Source organism: Dipodomys spectabilis, unplaced genomic scaffold (genome assembly GCF_019054845.1).
Source record: "Dipodomys spectabilis isolate Male_0828 unplaced genomic scaffold, ASM1905484v1 ptg000240l, whole genome shotgun sequence".
NCBI lineage: Eukaryota > Metazoa > Chordata > Mammalia > Rodentia > Heteromyidae > Dipodomys > Dipodomys spectabilis.
Window position 1 is genome coordinate 2,247,672 of NW_024870917.1, and position 15,656 is coordinate 2,263,327.

Below are 15,656 nucleotides of genomic sequence, written 5' to 3' on the forward strand. Positions count from 1 at the left end.
AGAGGGTCAGGGTGCAGTCTGGCGCCTGGTGCCCATCTCCATTCCTCTCAGGGGTTCACCGGGCTCGCCTGTGGGAAACTTGATAGGGAAGAGGCCTGGGTGCCAGGGAAACCCAGCAAGGTCCGGTTCCGGCCGTGCCCGGCCCCCCCCCCCCCCCATGCCAAGGTCAGAGCAAAGCACGACACCCCTGCTTCTGGGGACATGCGCCCCACATTCGCATTCTGGGGAAGGGGTTAGAGAAGTGGGGGGCTGGAAAAGAGTGAATTTCCCCCAAGTAAGCCACGGGTCAGTGAGATGTAGGGGTTGGGGGCTCCGGACGCGGTGGGAAGAGGAAGCGGGGCGGGGTTCAGGGAGGGGAGGGAGCCCATCCGCCCGCCCTCGGCTGTCTGCTCACCCGAGTGGGGGGAGGAATGGGCGGTGCCAGATCCCCCTTGGCCCCTCCTCCCGGGCCCCTCCCGTCCCTCCTCCGCCTCCCTCCCCGTCTCCTCCTCCCGTCCCCCCTCCTCAGTCGCCGGAGGCCGCGCCTCCTCCCGGCCGCCGGGCGTGGAGTCAGCTGACGGCGGCGGCGCCCCAGCCTCGCTGCCCCAAAGTGGCTGCGCGCCGCCGGCCGCCCACTTTCGGGGTTCGGGGGGTGCCGGGGAAGGGATGCGCGCCCCGTAGCGGGTGTGGGAGCCGAGCCCCGCGCCGCGCCGCCGCCGCCACTTTCTCCCTCCCCACCCTCCCCCTCGCAGCCCCGCGCGCCCCGGCGCCCCCGGAGCCCGCCCGCAGCCTCCGCTCCCCGGGCCGCAGGGCGCGCGCTCGGGCCGGGGTCGCGGCCGTCCGGGATGGCCTCCAATTTCAACGACATCGTGAAGCAGGGGTACGTGAGGATCCGGAGCCGGCGGCTGGGGGTGAGTACCGAGCCGGAGCCCCGGGAGGGAGGCGAGGTCCCCGGGGTGCCCGCGGCCCCTGGTCCCAGTCCCCAGGAGCCCCCGGCGGGGAGCCCCGCGCCCGTCTCCATCTCCTGGGGACCGGGCTTCCCGGGGGGGGGCCACTAGCCCCCATCCACTCGGAGGGACTATTTCCCGGTGGCTCGGGGCGCGGAGCCGGGGCGCGGGGTGTGGAGCGCGGGGGGCTGGGGCGCGGGGGGCCGGGGCGCGGGGGGCCAGGGCGCAGGAGGCTGGGGCGCGGGGTCTAGGGCGCGGGGCCGGTTCCCCAGGTCCCCCCGCCGCCCACTTCACTTTTCCAGGGGTTGCATGGCGGCCCCGCCGGGCACCAGACCCCAGGAAGAAGCTTCTGCCAGCGGAAAGGTCTCCTCGGGTTCCGGGCACTGGGCTCCGTCCCAGGGGCGGGCGGGCAGCGGCCTCTGGGTGGCCCGGCCTCTGGGTGGCTGCCTCCGCCTCCATCCCGGGGTGATGGGTTTCCGTCATCCACACCCGAGTCCACCCGGGAGCTCGTCCAGTGTGGAACACGGCACCCGGCGTCCGGAGAGTGCGTCTCCCGTGTGAGCTACGTGAATGAAAGAATGAACGAGCGAATGAATGAGCGGTGGATGAGCGATGGATGAGCGGATGCGCGCGGGAAGCTCAGGGGCCCCAGGGACCGATGTGGACACCGAGTGGCTCACCTTCCTTGCACTGGACGGAGGGGACCCCGAGGACCGCAGCGCTCAGCGCCCCTCCCGGGCTGAAGTGAGGCCCAAGGCATTCTCCAGCCCGGGGGAGGGGGTCGGGGGAGGGGAGGCCGGGGACACTTTCTGCCTTCCCTCGCAGACGGGCCGCATCTCTCCTGGCCTCACGTGTGGTTCTGATGGATGGTTTGCTTTGGGGTGAGATGGTGAGGGATGGCGGTGGGGCTGGGAAAGTTTGCTTAGCAAAGTCTGAAATAATGGTGTCATTGATGAGGTAGAATTCCCTCCCCCCCCCCCCCCCCCCCCCCCCGCCGCGGAGCCCAGGATACTGAGCATCTCTCCTGCCCATACGTGCCCTGGGCAGCTTTCTTCTGTTTAGCCTTTGGACTTTGCTTCTTACGTGCCAGATAATTTTTTTTTTTAACTGAAAATGGATAAAAAAAAGTGTCACCATCGTAAATCGAACCAGGAAGGAATGTCTGGTGGGAGGAAAACATAATCTTCCATCCTATCATAAAAACTCTTGCTGGATTTGTTTGGTCTTTTTATTTTCTTGCTTGCTTGCTTGCTTTTTTATTTTTATTTTTTGCTCCCCCCTCCCCACCTCCAACCAGACAGGTTACAATGGCTTAGCACGTGTGTGTGACCGTAAAAATAAAACAAAATGTAACAGAGCTAGCCAATCTCAGTCAGCTTAATGCACATCTCATTGAGTCCCTGGTCTACTTTGCAAACGTTCTCCCCAGCAAAGCAGTCGTTTCTGGAGTATTTACCCAGGAGCAAATAGTGAGGCTCTCTGGGTTTGCCATTACCCTGCTGGCTGGCTGTGCATTCCTGTTCTAAAAGGGGCCTGAAAGACCTGCATTCCAATTTTACACTTACTCCATCAAGTCAATGGAAGGAATTGGTAATAGGCTTTCCTTCTGTGTTCGACAGCATTCCAACAGGAAGATGGTATGCATTATTAATGCGGAAATATGAATTATTCATGAGGATCAGCGTTGATGCCAAATTGTGACACATGGTAATTTATTTGACGGCACTGGTCACTGTGGCTTTTGAGTTCATCGTAATTGAGATTATTTTCCCCTATATTATTGTAATTGACACGATGTCGTCTTATGCATATGCTGGCATTCGTACACAGACATTTAAAGAAAGAAGGATGAAGTTATGCTCATAGAAAGTTATTGCTCATAGAAAGAAAAGGTTTCAGAAAAGTGATCAGATGAAGCTGGTCTATTTGCTAGCATTGATGTTTATCAGTTGTTGATATTTTAAATGTTCTTGTGGTGTGATTTTACACAGAAGACAACCACAGAGGTGTGGGAATGCAATACCAGCCAGAAGTTTTGGTGGAGCTGGAAGTACTAGTGCAAGGTACTCTGTTAAGAACGTAGGTGGTGTTGCTCTAGGCTGACATAGCCCAGAACAGCATGCACCAGGCATATTCTGGGCACTTGTGTAAATCTCATGGAAAGGAAGGGCTGAATGCCTGGCGCAGAGTAGATGCACAATAAGTGCATGTTGGTATGTGTGAAGAACCATACAGTGAATGTCTGGCCTTGCCTTTCGTCACCCTTTTTAGGAACTAATGTGAGAGTGGTTTCATTAATGGAATCCAGACAACCATCTGTGGGTTATAACTATGTAGGAGAGGGTTTATAATTAAACAAGAAAACAGCATTTTGTGGTAAGCAGCTGTCCTGTGAAGGAATGCTATCTCAGGTTAGGGGGAAAAAAGAGATGAAGACAAGTTCTGCTTGCTTGCATTACTCCTTAGTCCTAACCCTTAACCCTAACCCTTAACCTTTATTGACCTCAGTTTGCTGGTCTATACAGTGTTTAGTTGAAGGGAGCATTCAATAAGATAATGAATACCGGTGAACATGAAATGGAAGAATACAACATTGATTCTGCTTGTATTTTCTTCTGTGTAATTAAAGATGAGTTAGCACTTGGGGAAAGTTATAAAGGCTATGGATCTCTATCTTTCTGTCTAAGGCATGCTATTTTATAATTATTTAAATTTATTTCAGTGAGTACATAAAACACACAGTTGCCCCTATCTATGGAGTACTGTGTTATAATACGTGTATATACACCGTGTAATGTTTTCATCGAGGTAAAAACGTCTCTCATTTCATTTCTTTATAGTGAACACCTCTGAAGAGAGCACAGATGTTTATAGAGTTCTGGCTTTCCATACCTCTCTGGATGCAGTGCTTACAGAAGATACATATACTTATGTTTTATATAATGATGTAGCTTTTTAAAGTCACAGGAAGTATTCTGAGATCATCTCCAATCAAACGAGCTGTGGATAAATGTGCACCTTTAGGTGGGACCCCAACTTTGTGATAAGCAATCATATATATGATTTATATATATGTTTGGTATATTATATATCATATATATCATATTATATATTATCCATTCATCACTATCTCTTTATATAGTATGTAATATTATATATATACATATATATTTTTTTCTGGAAACATCCTAAAGCTTAATGAAATTCAGCTCATTTAATTCTGAGTATCTGAAGCTCTGCCTTTTCCAGCTTAATCTGCCTTGATGCATGGAGATCTCCCGCTGTGCCTTGGGTACAATATTTGTTTGGGAACGTTGATGTTACTATTCAGGGGGTGGATGGAGATGGAGGGAAGCTGCTATGTATAATTATCCAATTTCCAAAGACACTGAAATTTCTTCATAGATGAGTGGTGATAGATAGATGATTTGCAGGTCATTAGCCTGCCGAGTGTGATATTTAGAGAGATGGTATGAACAGTCTTCATCCTTCACTTTCATTTCTTGCATAGGAGAAGATTTTCCAGTCAGCCATTGCTCAGGGCGGTCCACAGTACAAGCCTTGCTGCTTAATGTCTCAGATTGGTTTTCCTTTTGAGTATATAATTCTTCATTTTTTTTTTGCCTTTCAGTAGCCATGCTCTGAACCTATCTGCCAAGAACGATCAACTTAGATCACTGGAAATCCATTTAAAATCCCATCGACCCCACATTTCCGTGTGGATTTCTCACAGAGGTCGCAACCTGCTTCTAAACCTTTGATTGTCTCTTCTCTACTTGTTTATGAGAAAGAGAGAAGGGGGAGGGGGGGAGAGGTGTATAGTCGAGGTCAGGAGGCCGTGTGTGCCTGCTCTTTGTAATAAGTCTAGGGTCTCACTCTTGTCACCATCCACTGCTACTTCCCTGGACCAACCCAGGACCCCTCATTGTAAGCTCCTCTTTACGTGTCTTCCTGTCTGCACTCTTCCTTCCTTCCTACAGTCCACTCCCATTGCAGCAGCAGGGCAGGTTTTGTCCTATGGCTGCTGGACCTCCAGTGACCTCGGCAGCTTCTCCCTCTCCTTCCCTCTCTGCTTGGCCTGCTGCTTCCCCAGTTATCCCCCTCCCCCCATCTTCCTATGGTCTTTCCTCACAGACACCTTTCAGATCACTCTTATTTTTTTTTAACTTTCTCTTCTCTACGCCCCTAGACTTTCCCCTCTTGACTCAACAACCCTTCACCTGTTAGTCGGCATACTTTATCGACTGCCTGTTTATTGCATAGAGTGTGAGTCTCACGAGTGCTGATGTTGTTTCCTCTTTTCTTCATAAATGTATATTAGTGCCTACAGCAGTGCCTGGCACAGATGAAGATTTATGGAGAGAAGGGGAGGGAGGTGAAAGACAGAGAGACAGACAGAGACAGAGAGACACAGATACCGAGAGACACACAGATAGTACTCTACTGCTGGGTGGTGCTTAGGAGCGTGGTTTCTGATTGAAGACTGAATTAAAAATGCTTACCCCATCTCTGCCATGTGACTTCTTGAGCTTATAAATATTTATCAGCCGCAGTCTCCTATAAAAATAGGAAGACTCTTAAGGCTTACTTCATACATGATCATTGTCAGGGGCTCAACACAATCAAAACCCAATTAATATTTATTATTGCTCTGCTCTGACTCGCTCTCGTGCTGTTGGAGATGATGACACTTAGGTAGATATTATTTTCATGACTTCTATAGCAATCATTTCTGAAATTGCTATTTAGTTAGGAAAACAAACTTACTATCCATGAAGCAATTTATGTACGAAGGACAAATAAGGACAAAGCCTGCCCGCTATTGATGCTAAGTATAGAAGAAACATTCACCTTTATAAGACTTTTTTTTTTTTTTAACACTCCTCACATAAATCATAGCACTGGCTAAAAGGAGAAGCAGCACTTCAACTTGGGTGAACTCACTTGGTCCAGAAGGCATTTTTCTTAACTTGGGGACCTTTTTTGTTGGGTGGAAGAGAATGAATTTGAAAAATGCTTAATTAAAGGCTATGCTGGAGAAAGAAATATTTCCTAACCCCACTCATTCTCCTGTTTCACTTGGCCTGATGTGCCAGAGAAGTTTTAATATTTCATTTGAGGTTTTGCAATGCTTGGGGATCTTTGTTTTTGTATGTGTTTCATACTGAGATTTAAACTCAGGGCCTTGGGCTTTGTGCTTGCTAGGCAAATGCTCTACCACCTGAGTTGTGTTCCTAGCAATCAGCATTTTTTTTTGGATATCATGACAAAGTACTCATTGTAATATGACACAATCCTGAGATGGCCATCATAGAAATAGAATAGGGTCAACATATGTCTTTGTACACACACACACACACACACACACACACACACACGCATGCGTGCGCGCACACACACACACACACACACACACACACACACACACCACTCTGTGATTTGTGAAGGGCCTCTTTTCCTCTTGAAGGCCCAGAGGGTTTGAGCTGACTTTGCCAGTAGAGAAGTTTATAGCTCAGCACATGTACACACATGTAGTTGAAGACCTTCTCTCCATTTGACTCAGGTTCACTTATGTGGTGGTTTCTATGTCCAGAAGAACTTCTCAGATGACCACTCACTTTTCTTCACCCTTTGTCCTTGTGGATGATATTTATTATACATAAATTCAGCATTTAATTACCACTCATTTCCCTCCAATTTGATTTGAGCCATGGATGGCCAATTTAGTGGCTTTGTGTGTAGACATAAACCAAATTACCGATGCGATGATATCCTCACATCTGGCAAGGCATTTTTTAATATAATTTTTTTGTTATTTAGGTATTGTACAGAGGGATTGGCAATGTATTTTTTAAGAGTCATATTCCTTAAATGACTAGAAATATATTCTTTTTAGTCAGCTTTATAATTTTTGTGAGGGATCATTTTCCTTTGATATTAAAAAAAATCAATCTTATTCGAGATGTATTTGGGGGGGTCAGTATTTATTTATTTTTTAATTATCACTCATGAAACATTGATTGAGTGCCTGCTAGCCTTAAGCCTTTGAATAAGGCAGATGTAGTCATGTTCTCAAGAAACTTGATCTTGGGTGTTTACAGGTGTTTGCTGTCTTCACAAGAGTGAAGGGTGGGCTAGGCTGAGTGACAGGCCAGTTACTGAAGAGGAAAGCTGTATCTCTAGGCCCTATTTGTGGGATGAGGAAGGGCAGAGTGCGCACGTACACTTAATTTTCCTCTACCCTAGGAGGTGGTCCGGTGGAAATCAAACCTTTGGGGATTCCAAATCAGGAAGAGATAATGCTGCCTTTTTTTTGGCATTCCTGTGAAATTCGTAATGAAGTTGTGAGTTTTTGAAATGCCACAAGATATATGCCAATGGTGGAATTAAGATAGCTCCTTTCTAGAGTGCCGAGGGCCAGGCAGTTCTAAGCCTCCTCCCCGCCTTGCCAGTCCCCCATACGTGTCTCAGAGGATGTGAACACTAGCTGTGCATTCTATGCTCTGGAAGTGAGTTTCCAGCCAAGCTCCAGGGATGGGAATGTGGCATCTCTGAAAGGATGCAGTACAGTCCTTCGGGCCTGGACTTCGCCTGCCCACATGCCCCCACCCCCAGACCCCTCAAAGAATTACTGTTTCATTCTCTTAATATCAGATTTTCAGATAATTCCAAGTTCACATGCAGTGGTAAGACACTCAAATGGTGAGAGATTCCCTCCCATCTACTCAGTTTCCCCAGTCTTTCAGATGCTGACATTGAGAAGCTGACATTTCTCCACACAAGATCTTTTGGGTGTCCCTTTGTTGTGCCCCCCAACTTCCTGACCACATGAACTTGTCTGTACTTCAGCCAGGCTCTAGTGACTCACACCTGTAATCCTAGCTGCTCAGGAGCCTGGGAACTGAGGATTGCAGTTCAAAGTCAGCCCAGGCAGAAAAATCCATGAGACTCTTATACCACTTAATCATCTGAAAGCTGGAAGCGGAGCTGTGGTTCAAAGAGGTAGAGCACTAGTGTTGAGCAGAAAAGGTCAGGGACAGAGCACAGACCCCAAACCAAGAATTATCCTTCCCAGAACATCACATAAATAGAACCAAACATTTGGTAATCTTTGAGAGACTGGCTTTTTTTCCCCCTTAAGATAATTCTGTGGAGAGTCATTTAGGAGGTTGTCGATCCATTTCCTGTTGAATAGTCCTGTTGTAGGATGTCTGGTACTATGGTTTATGAATAAGACTGGTGTAAGTATTTGTAAGCAGGTTTTGGTGTGACTCTTAAGTTTCATAACTGTGGATAAATGTCCAGTAGTGCAGATACTGGCTTGTATGGTAGTTGCCCGTTTGGTTGTGAACCATTTCTGCAGGTGTGTCCTGATATCTCATTGTGGTTTTATTTTCTTATTTTTAATTATTATTATTATTGTCAGTCGAGGGGTTTGAACTAAGGGCCTGGGCACTGTTCCTGGCCTTTTTCACTCAAGGCTAGCACTCTACCACTTGAGCCACAGCACCACTTCTGATTTTCTGGTGGTTACTTGGAGATAGGAATCTCATGGACTTTCCTGTCCAGGCCGGCATGGAACTGTGATCCTCAGATCTCAGCCTCCTGAGTAGCTAGGATGACAGATGTGAGCCACAGGTATTGGGCTTCATTGTGGTTTTAAATGTGCATCTCTGAGTGGCTAGTGATGCCAAGTGTCTTTTCATGTTCGCATTTGCTCTCATATTCTTTTCTGTAAAATGTGTGGGTTGTCTTTTAACTAATTTTCAGAGCCTTTTGCAGTTTACCTTTCTGCCTTTTTCATTCTCTGAACATAGTCTGTCACAGAGCAAAAATCTTGAATTTTGTTCAAGTCTAGTTCACCAAGAGGTTCAGTTTTTGTATCTTGCTTCTGATGAGCTTTGGAGCAAGATCCCAAAGATATTGTCCCCTCCTGTAAGTTCTCGAGTTTATCTATTGCCGTTAAATCCATCATCCATTTGAATTATATTTTTATGCAAGGTGTACATTTGAGGTCAAGGCTTATTTTATTTGCCTATAAATGCCCACGTGTTGCATCACCATCTGCTGAAGAGTCTGTTTTCACGGAGTGTATTTCCATGTGCCCCTTGGGTCCTCTGTTCTGTTCCATTGTTCTAGATGCCCGCACCTGGGAAGCTGTGTGTCTTAGTTTGTCTTTATGTGTATAGCTATGCAATAAGTCTTAACATGGGAAAATAAATTCTTTCCAGTTTCTTCTTTTGTTTAACTATTTTAGTTCTTTTGCCTTTCAAGATAACTTTTAGAACAGTGTTTATAATTATTTGTAATCTTTCTGGGAGTATAGCTTCTTTTTTCTTATTAAGTATTTTTTTTAAAATGTTGTTACAAAGGGGTTATTGTTCCACAAGTCTGGCATCGGGCACATTTCTTTTTGGACAGTGTCACTGCCTTCCTTTGCTCTCTTCCACTTTTTCCCGCCCATCCCCATCCACAAGTTGTATTACGTTCATTTTCAACGTAGTGTCTAGTGAGCACCACTGCTACATTTGTTCACCTTCTGTCTCTCCACTTCTGTGACAATCTCATTTTTAAAGCAACCTCTTAAAAATTGAGTACTCAGGGATAAAACTTGACATCTACCCAGTACAGTCCTTTCTGCTTTTACTACTATATGGGTACTTATCCCCTCTGACCCCAAAGTTGCCCAAACTTATTTCATACCTGCCCAAGCCTGTTGCTCTTCTTCCCCCTCATTCAGGTGTACCATGAATACTTCAGTGGCTAACAAAGAGAAAAGGGTGTGTCTTATGAAGGGGCTGATACAGATAAAAACAGCTGCTATTGAATTCAACATTTGAACTGAATTCAGGGCTCACCATTCAGGACAGTGATTAAACTTGGCAGGTGAGCTTTAGCATCTCATATATTAACTCAAACAAACCAATTTGCTTTCAAAACCCATAAGAATTCCTGTACATTTTCAGACCTCTGGCAACATGAGTCCTCCTATAAGCAGATATTTTAGCTACATTGCAAAAGAACCACTTTCTGAGGGTGAGTTTTATTTTTCACTAACAAGGGCTCCAAATCGTCTTGTTATTTTACCATGAATTTTGAGGTGAAGTGTAATGATTTGGGAGTGTCATTCCGTGGGTAGAGGCTGTTCCTTGGAGGGGGCTTAGTGGATTTGAATCCATCTTTCTTTCCTGCCAGCTCTTAGAACAGATTGCTGGGCATGCTGTTCGTTCCCCCAGCCTCCCACAATGGGACTCTCACATTGATGCATAAGACTAAAAAAAAAATTTATTTTGCAGTGAGTACTTCTCCCAGTACATGTGTGTATAGTAGATGGTCAATCAATATTTAAGTGAGTGAAAACCTGAAATCACCTTCTGGTATTAAATGATGACCCACACAAGAAAGCCTATCACAGAATGGGCTTGCATGTTCATTCTTTCCAAGACGTTCTCATGCTTTTGGTGCAATCTGGTGTCTGCTGTTTTGTTTTTTAAAGTGTCATTATTATTATTTTTCCCTTTGGCAGCACCTAAACTGCAGTCCCTGGTGGGCAGGCCAAACATGTGGAGGAGAGAAGGAGAGAAACCTGTCTAGAATGAGGAGGCTTGATTTGCAGCCCTGTCCCGGGGCTGGCCATCTGCTGTGACCGGAGCACAGCAGTGCTCTGCTCACTCCTCAGCTCCCACTGTGAAGCAGACCCTCCCCACCTGGCCACCTCCACCCCAGAGGCCCAGGAGGGATGTGACGCTCATGGTCAGGGCCACAGAGTGCCGTGTGCAGGCCCAGGTTGGGCTCCCTGGATGGAAAACGGCAGAGAAACCTTGGGATATTCCCCCCCTCGCCTCTAAATTTGTTATGATTTGTATCAGGCTCCAAATAAGGCATGGCAACTTTTATTGTTGCCATGATGAAAAATAAAAAAAGATAAACGAAGAGAAAACTACCCTCTCCTGTAACAGGTCCCTAACTGCTTTCGCTGGAAAGCATTCGCTGCTCACTTTGTGCCCGTGAATTCATTCACAGCAGAACAAAGCTTGGGATTCCAGCTTCCATTTTTGCATCTGCCCTGGTTCTAGTGCAGCCACCTTGGAGTCTGGGAAGGGTGGAGCTGATCAATAACTTCCTTATGACAAAGGAGCAAGACTCTCTCCCATGAGGAACAGCAGAACCTTGCAGGAGAGACCGCTGCCCCCAGTGAGGGCATTGTCTGTGATGATGAGGTTTCACCTCCAGCACTGCTCTCGTGGGGGCAGATTGCTCCTGTGCATTGACCACGGTGATGACAGCATTTCCAGAACTCTCTGAGGACCAGGACAGAGCCGATGGCCAACCAGGCCACCCTTGTGAAGGAATTGTGTATGTATATCTTTTGACTGTACCTGCCCCAGTGGATTTTACTGACCGCAGGGGTTAGTAAAAGAATGTACTGAGAGAGCACAGGAGAAGCTGTTTCCTCAGGACCCTGGTATAAGGAAGGTAGTTGTACGGCGTGGCTGGGGCATGGGTACGGGAATGGAAGTGGGCGTTTATGGGGCCAGTGGGGCTTTTGTAAACTGGCCGTCTCCCCTTTGGTGAGCCCTATTGGCAGGCAGTCTTCTTTGGCACATATGGTTTGAAAACCAGTGGGAACTTCTTGAGAGTAGTAGTTTTTACATCTGCACTCTGTCTGGTGCATTTCTGGGGTTGATCCTTTGTGCATTTCCTTTGGGCCTCTTGTTTACATTTGCATCATCTCTGCATTTCACGTGGACCTTGATACAGTATTTCCCTGTCTGCCATGTCTCCTAAAATGGCCACATAACTATTTGTTTATTTAAACCTAAAGCTCATGTCTGAACCCAGAAGTTGACTGCCCTTCACCTTGTCTGTTTACTGTTCACATGGTATAGAGGGATGAGTGACTAGACCTGGCTTGGGGTCTAAAAACTCTAGCTCCTGGACTGCAACTAGAGCTGAACCAGAACTGGAACTAAACAGTGACCTCACACTTGCTACACAGACAGCTTTACTTCTTGATCCACACTCTCACCCTTTTCTGCCTGACATTTTTCTGAGTCTTATGGGATCCTGATCTCATTGGATCTCGATTCTCTTGCCTATGCCTTCAGAGTAGCTTGGATTGCAGGTTTTATACCACCACTTGGTTATTGAGATGAGGTCTTGCTAACTTTTCACATGAGCTAGCTCTGACCCATGATCCTCCCAGGCCTTGCTTTCTGAGTAGCCAGCACCACAGCTGTAAACCACTGTGTCTAGCGGCCCCAACAGCTACAGCTTTTAGCCCAATACCCGGAAGAGACATCTGGAGAACTTACAAGCTTCTGACCTGATTCTGCCCCAACCTCATTTTCTTGATGTATTTGACCTAGTGCTCTGTACATTAAAGGGAGTGTTTAATTTTCAGAAGATGGAAACGCAATGGTTTGTTTCATGTATTATCAAACATCCCAGTCTCTTCAATGGAGCCATCAATTGAGTGAAAGGAGGGAATACTTTCACCAGCTCATGACAGTGAGCCTGGATGGGGTAAATAATTCAGGATCAACTCTGGGAGGAAGGAACACAAATACGTATGTGATTTATATGCAGTTCTTCCTGAATTTCTGTTTATGCTGGCATAAAAAAGAGAATTTTGGCTGTACTTGTCATAGCCAGAGGGAGAAAAAAGGCTTTTGTCAGTGGATTCAATTCCACTTTCATCCTGACGGGGACATTTGACCATTGAGTAGTCTCATCATCAAGAGGAGACAATTTGATATTATTTTCCTGCTCACCACTGTGGATTTACTGGGTGACTGTATTTCCCAAACTTCCGGGCTATCCCTTAATGAGCTTACAATTTTATACCAAGGACTGAACAGGTTCTTTATCATACAGAAATAAGTGTCTGAAATTGAATTCATTTTAGAGATATAGGCAGGGGATCAAGTGTGTGTGTGTGTGTGTGTGTGTGTGTGTGTGTGAGAGAGAGAGAGAGAGAGAGAGAGAGAGAGAGTGAGAGATCAAATATTTTGTTAGTCTTTAATTTTGAAGCTTAGTTTTCAGAGACAGATGAAGTTGAATATTTCAAAGAGGAAAAATATTCCAATCCTTTTTTTTTTTTTTTTTTTTTTGTCGGTTGTGGGGCTTGAACTCTGGGCCTGGGCGCTGTCCCTCAGCTCTTCAGCTCAAGGCGAGCGCTCTACCACTTGAGCTACAGCGCCACTTCCGGTTTTCTGGTGGTTTTTATTGGAGATAGGAGTCTCACGGTCTCTCCTGCCCGGGCTGGCTTTGAACCGCGATCCTCAGATCTCAGCCTCCTGAGTAGCTAGGATTACAGGCGTGAGCCACCAGCGCCCGGCTCCAATCCTTTTGTTAGACTAATTGGTCCAATATTAGCTCAAAGAATAGGTCAACTTCTTTCAAGCTAAGGTCATGCATTCTTGAGAAGTTTTATTCTTGATTTGTAGGCATCAAGTATATAAAGTTAGAAACAGCAGTTTTTTAAAAAATTTTATCTTTTTAGAGGTTTAAACTGAGAAGCTATTGGTATATTTATTAGTTGGTAAAAAGGCAATATAAACATTACTTTAAAAAGTTTCTTACTACCACTTAATCACAATAAAAAATTTGAAAAAAAAGTTTCTTACTGATGTTTGCCAGATAGAGGCACACAATGAGGGTTTCAGGCGTGGCAAACTAAAAGAATAATATCAATTCACATCTTGAGCTCAGAGAAAAGACAAAAGATAGGGCATAAATTTAACATTGATAGTACAAGGAGATTTGACATTCATTGGTTTGATTCTGTTGTACTGACGGGGAAACTAAGGCTGTGTGAGGTTCCGTGACTTCTGCAAGGGCCTCTCAGAAACCATATTTTCGAGCTGTAAACTCCAGAGTTGAGCATAAACCCCCATGGGAGGTGGCAGCAGGCAGAGCTTCCTGTGTATCTTGCTGCATTGCTTTAATTTGAAGATGTCAACATCGCCTAGTTCCAGTTGTGTCAGTGAAATGGTGTTTCCATCTCTTAGGGATGTTTTGAAAACAAGTAAGAGCATTCTGCAGCCTGTAGGTTTCTCTGGAAAGCAGATTCTGAAGCTGGAGGCCTAGCTGTTGCTTTTCCAGACTTCTGAGCCAACCACACCACCAGGCACTTACTGGGCTCTTAACAAACAAGAGCATGAATGCTAGAAATCGCTTCATGCACTTCCTAGACTGTAATTTCTGTCAGCTTAAAATGTCAATTCAGATAGTCTTACATTTGGAAAACAAATGGGTACTTTGCTCTTTGATGATCAATATCCAAACTCTTATAATTGAAGTACATATTCTTAAAATTAAGGTGTTGGTGGAGAGCACTGCTTTATTCTGCAATAACAAAGTACTGCAGATAGGGAACTCTGTACGGAACAGATATTTGTTTCTCACAGGTCTGGAGGCAAGAAGCTCACGATCAGGCATTGGTTGGTCCGGTGTCTGGTTGTCTCTGTTTCCAAGATGGTGCCTTGTTGCTGTGTCCTCTGGAAGGGAGGAGGCTGTCACATGGAAAATGAAAACACAAGAGAGAGCTAAAAGGACCCGCCTCCCTCCCTCCAGACTTGTGAGAAGGCACCAGAACACTCCTAAGGAAGAGCCTTCATGGCCTACTCCATTTCCAAAGCCGCATCTTGTTACCCAGCTGCAGTAGGGCTTGAGTTTCAGCATGGGAGACCAATATTCAAGCCATAGCAGACATCTGTTCCTGGAGGAGGGGATGTTTGGAAGGTGAGGTGACCCACTTAAGGTGAAAGTCTTTGAGGAATTTGAACTCTTCATGGGTAAGAGAATAATAAATTGGAAGGCCGGATACCACTTCACACTGTTGCTTATTATTAGAAAATTGTCTCTCCAACTGTGAATGTGCCTGAAAAACAACAGCATGCTAGCATAAAAGTTTCCTAAACTGGGCCAGGTGCTGGTGGCTTACACCTGTAATCCTACCTACTCAGGAGGCTGAGATCTGAGGATCGCAGTTCAAAGCCAGCCCGGGTAAGAAAGTCTGTGAGAATTTTATCTCCATGAACCACTCAGGAAACCAGAAGTGGTGCTGTGGCTGAAATTGTAAAGTGCTCGCCTTGAGCTGAAGAGCTCAGGGACAGCACCCAGGCCCAGAGTTCAAGCCCCACAACCGACAAAAAGAAAAAAAAAACTTTCTTAAACTGGTGAAGAAAGAGGAGGAAAGGGATAGTTTCTGATAGGAATTTTTGTAAAGTAGTTGTGCTTTCCTCCAAAAAAGGAGAGCTAGTTTGAGGTAAAGTGAGTGTGGTGGTCATCTCCTCTTTTAGTGTTACTTAAACAAAAATTAATCTAATCAGTTTTGTGTTTGCTTCTGAAATATCCACACACACTTTTTGCAGTACAGGAGATAATATCATGACCCTTCTTGGCACACATGGTTGGGAAATGCATTTTTTGTTGACATGCTTTTTACTTAAACTATGTTGAAAATCTGTCTTCTGGGTGATAAGGGCATATATTCAGAAACCATGTAGCTCTGAAAGGCATGGATTGTAACTCCACTGCTCTTTCTCTTACGTATTGTGACCTTGGGGAGTGACAGTGAATATATACCTGTATGTAAACTTACTGTTCCTCTCATCTATTTGCCTTTGTAGGAGAGGTGTCTAGGCACCTTAGTATGATCAATGTGACTTTGGCAGAAATGCTAGAAGACATCTTGACAAGCAGAATGACACTTATTTTCCTTTA

General features: G+C 45.8%; 1 protein-coding gene across 1 annotated transcript in view; it reads left to right on the plus strand.

Annotated features, from left to right (window-relative positions):
• Positions 1 to 777: 777 nt before the first annotated feature.
• Positions 778 to 15,656, plus strand: part of Dok5 (docking protein 5) — a 111,065-nt gene continuing 96,186 nt past the window's right edge. Inside the window, exon 1 of the mRNA XM_042699256.1 lies at positions 778 to 890. Within this exon, the coding sequence (XP_042555190.1) occupies positions 825 to 890 (66 nt within the window). The 5' untranslated portion in view covers positions 778 to 824. The remainder of the gene's footprint in view (positions 891 to 15,656) is intronic.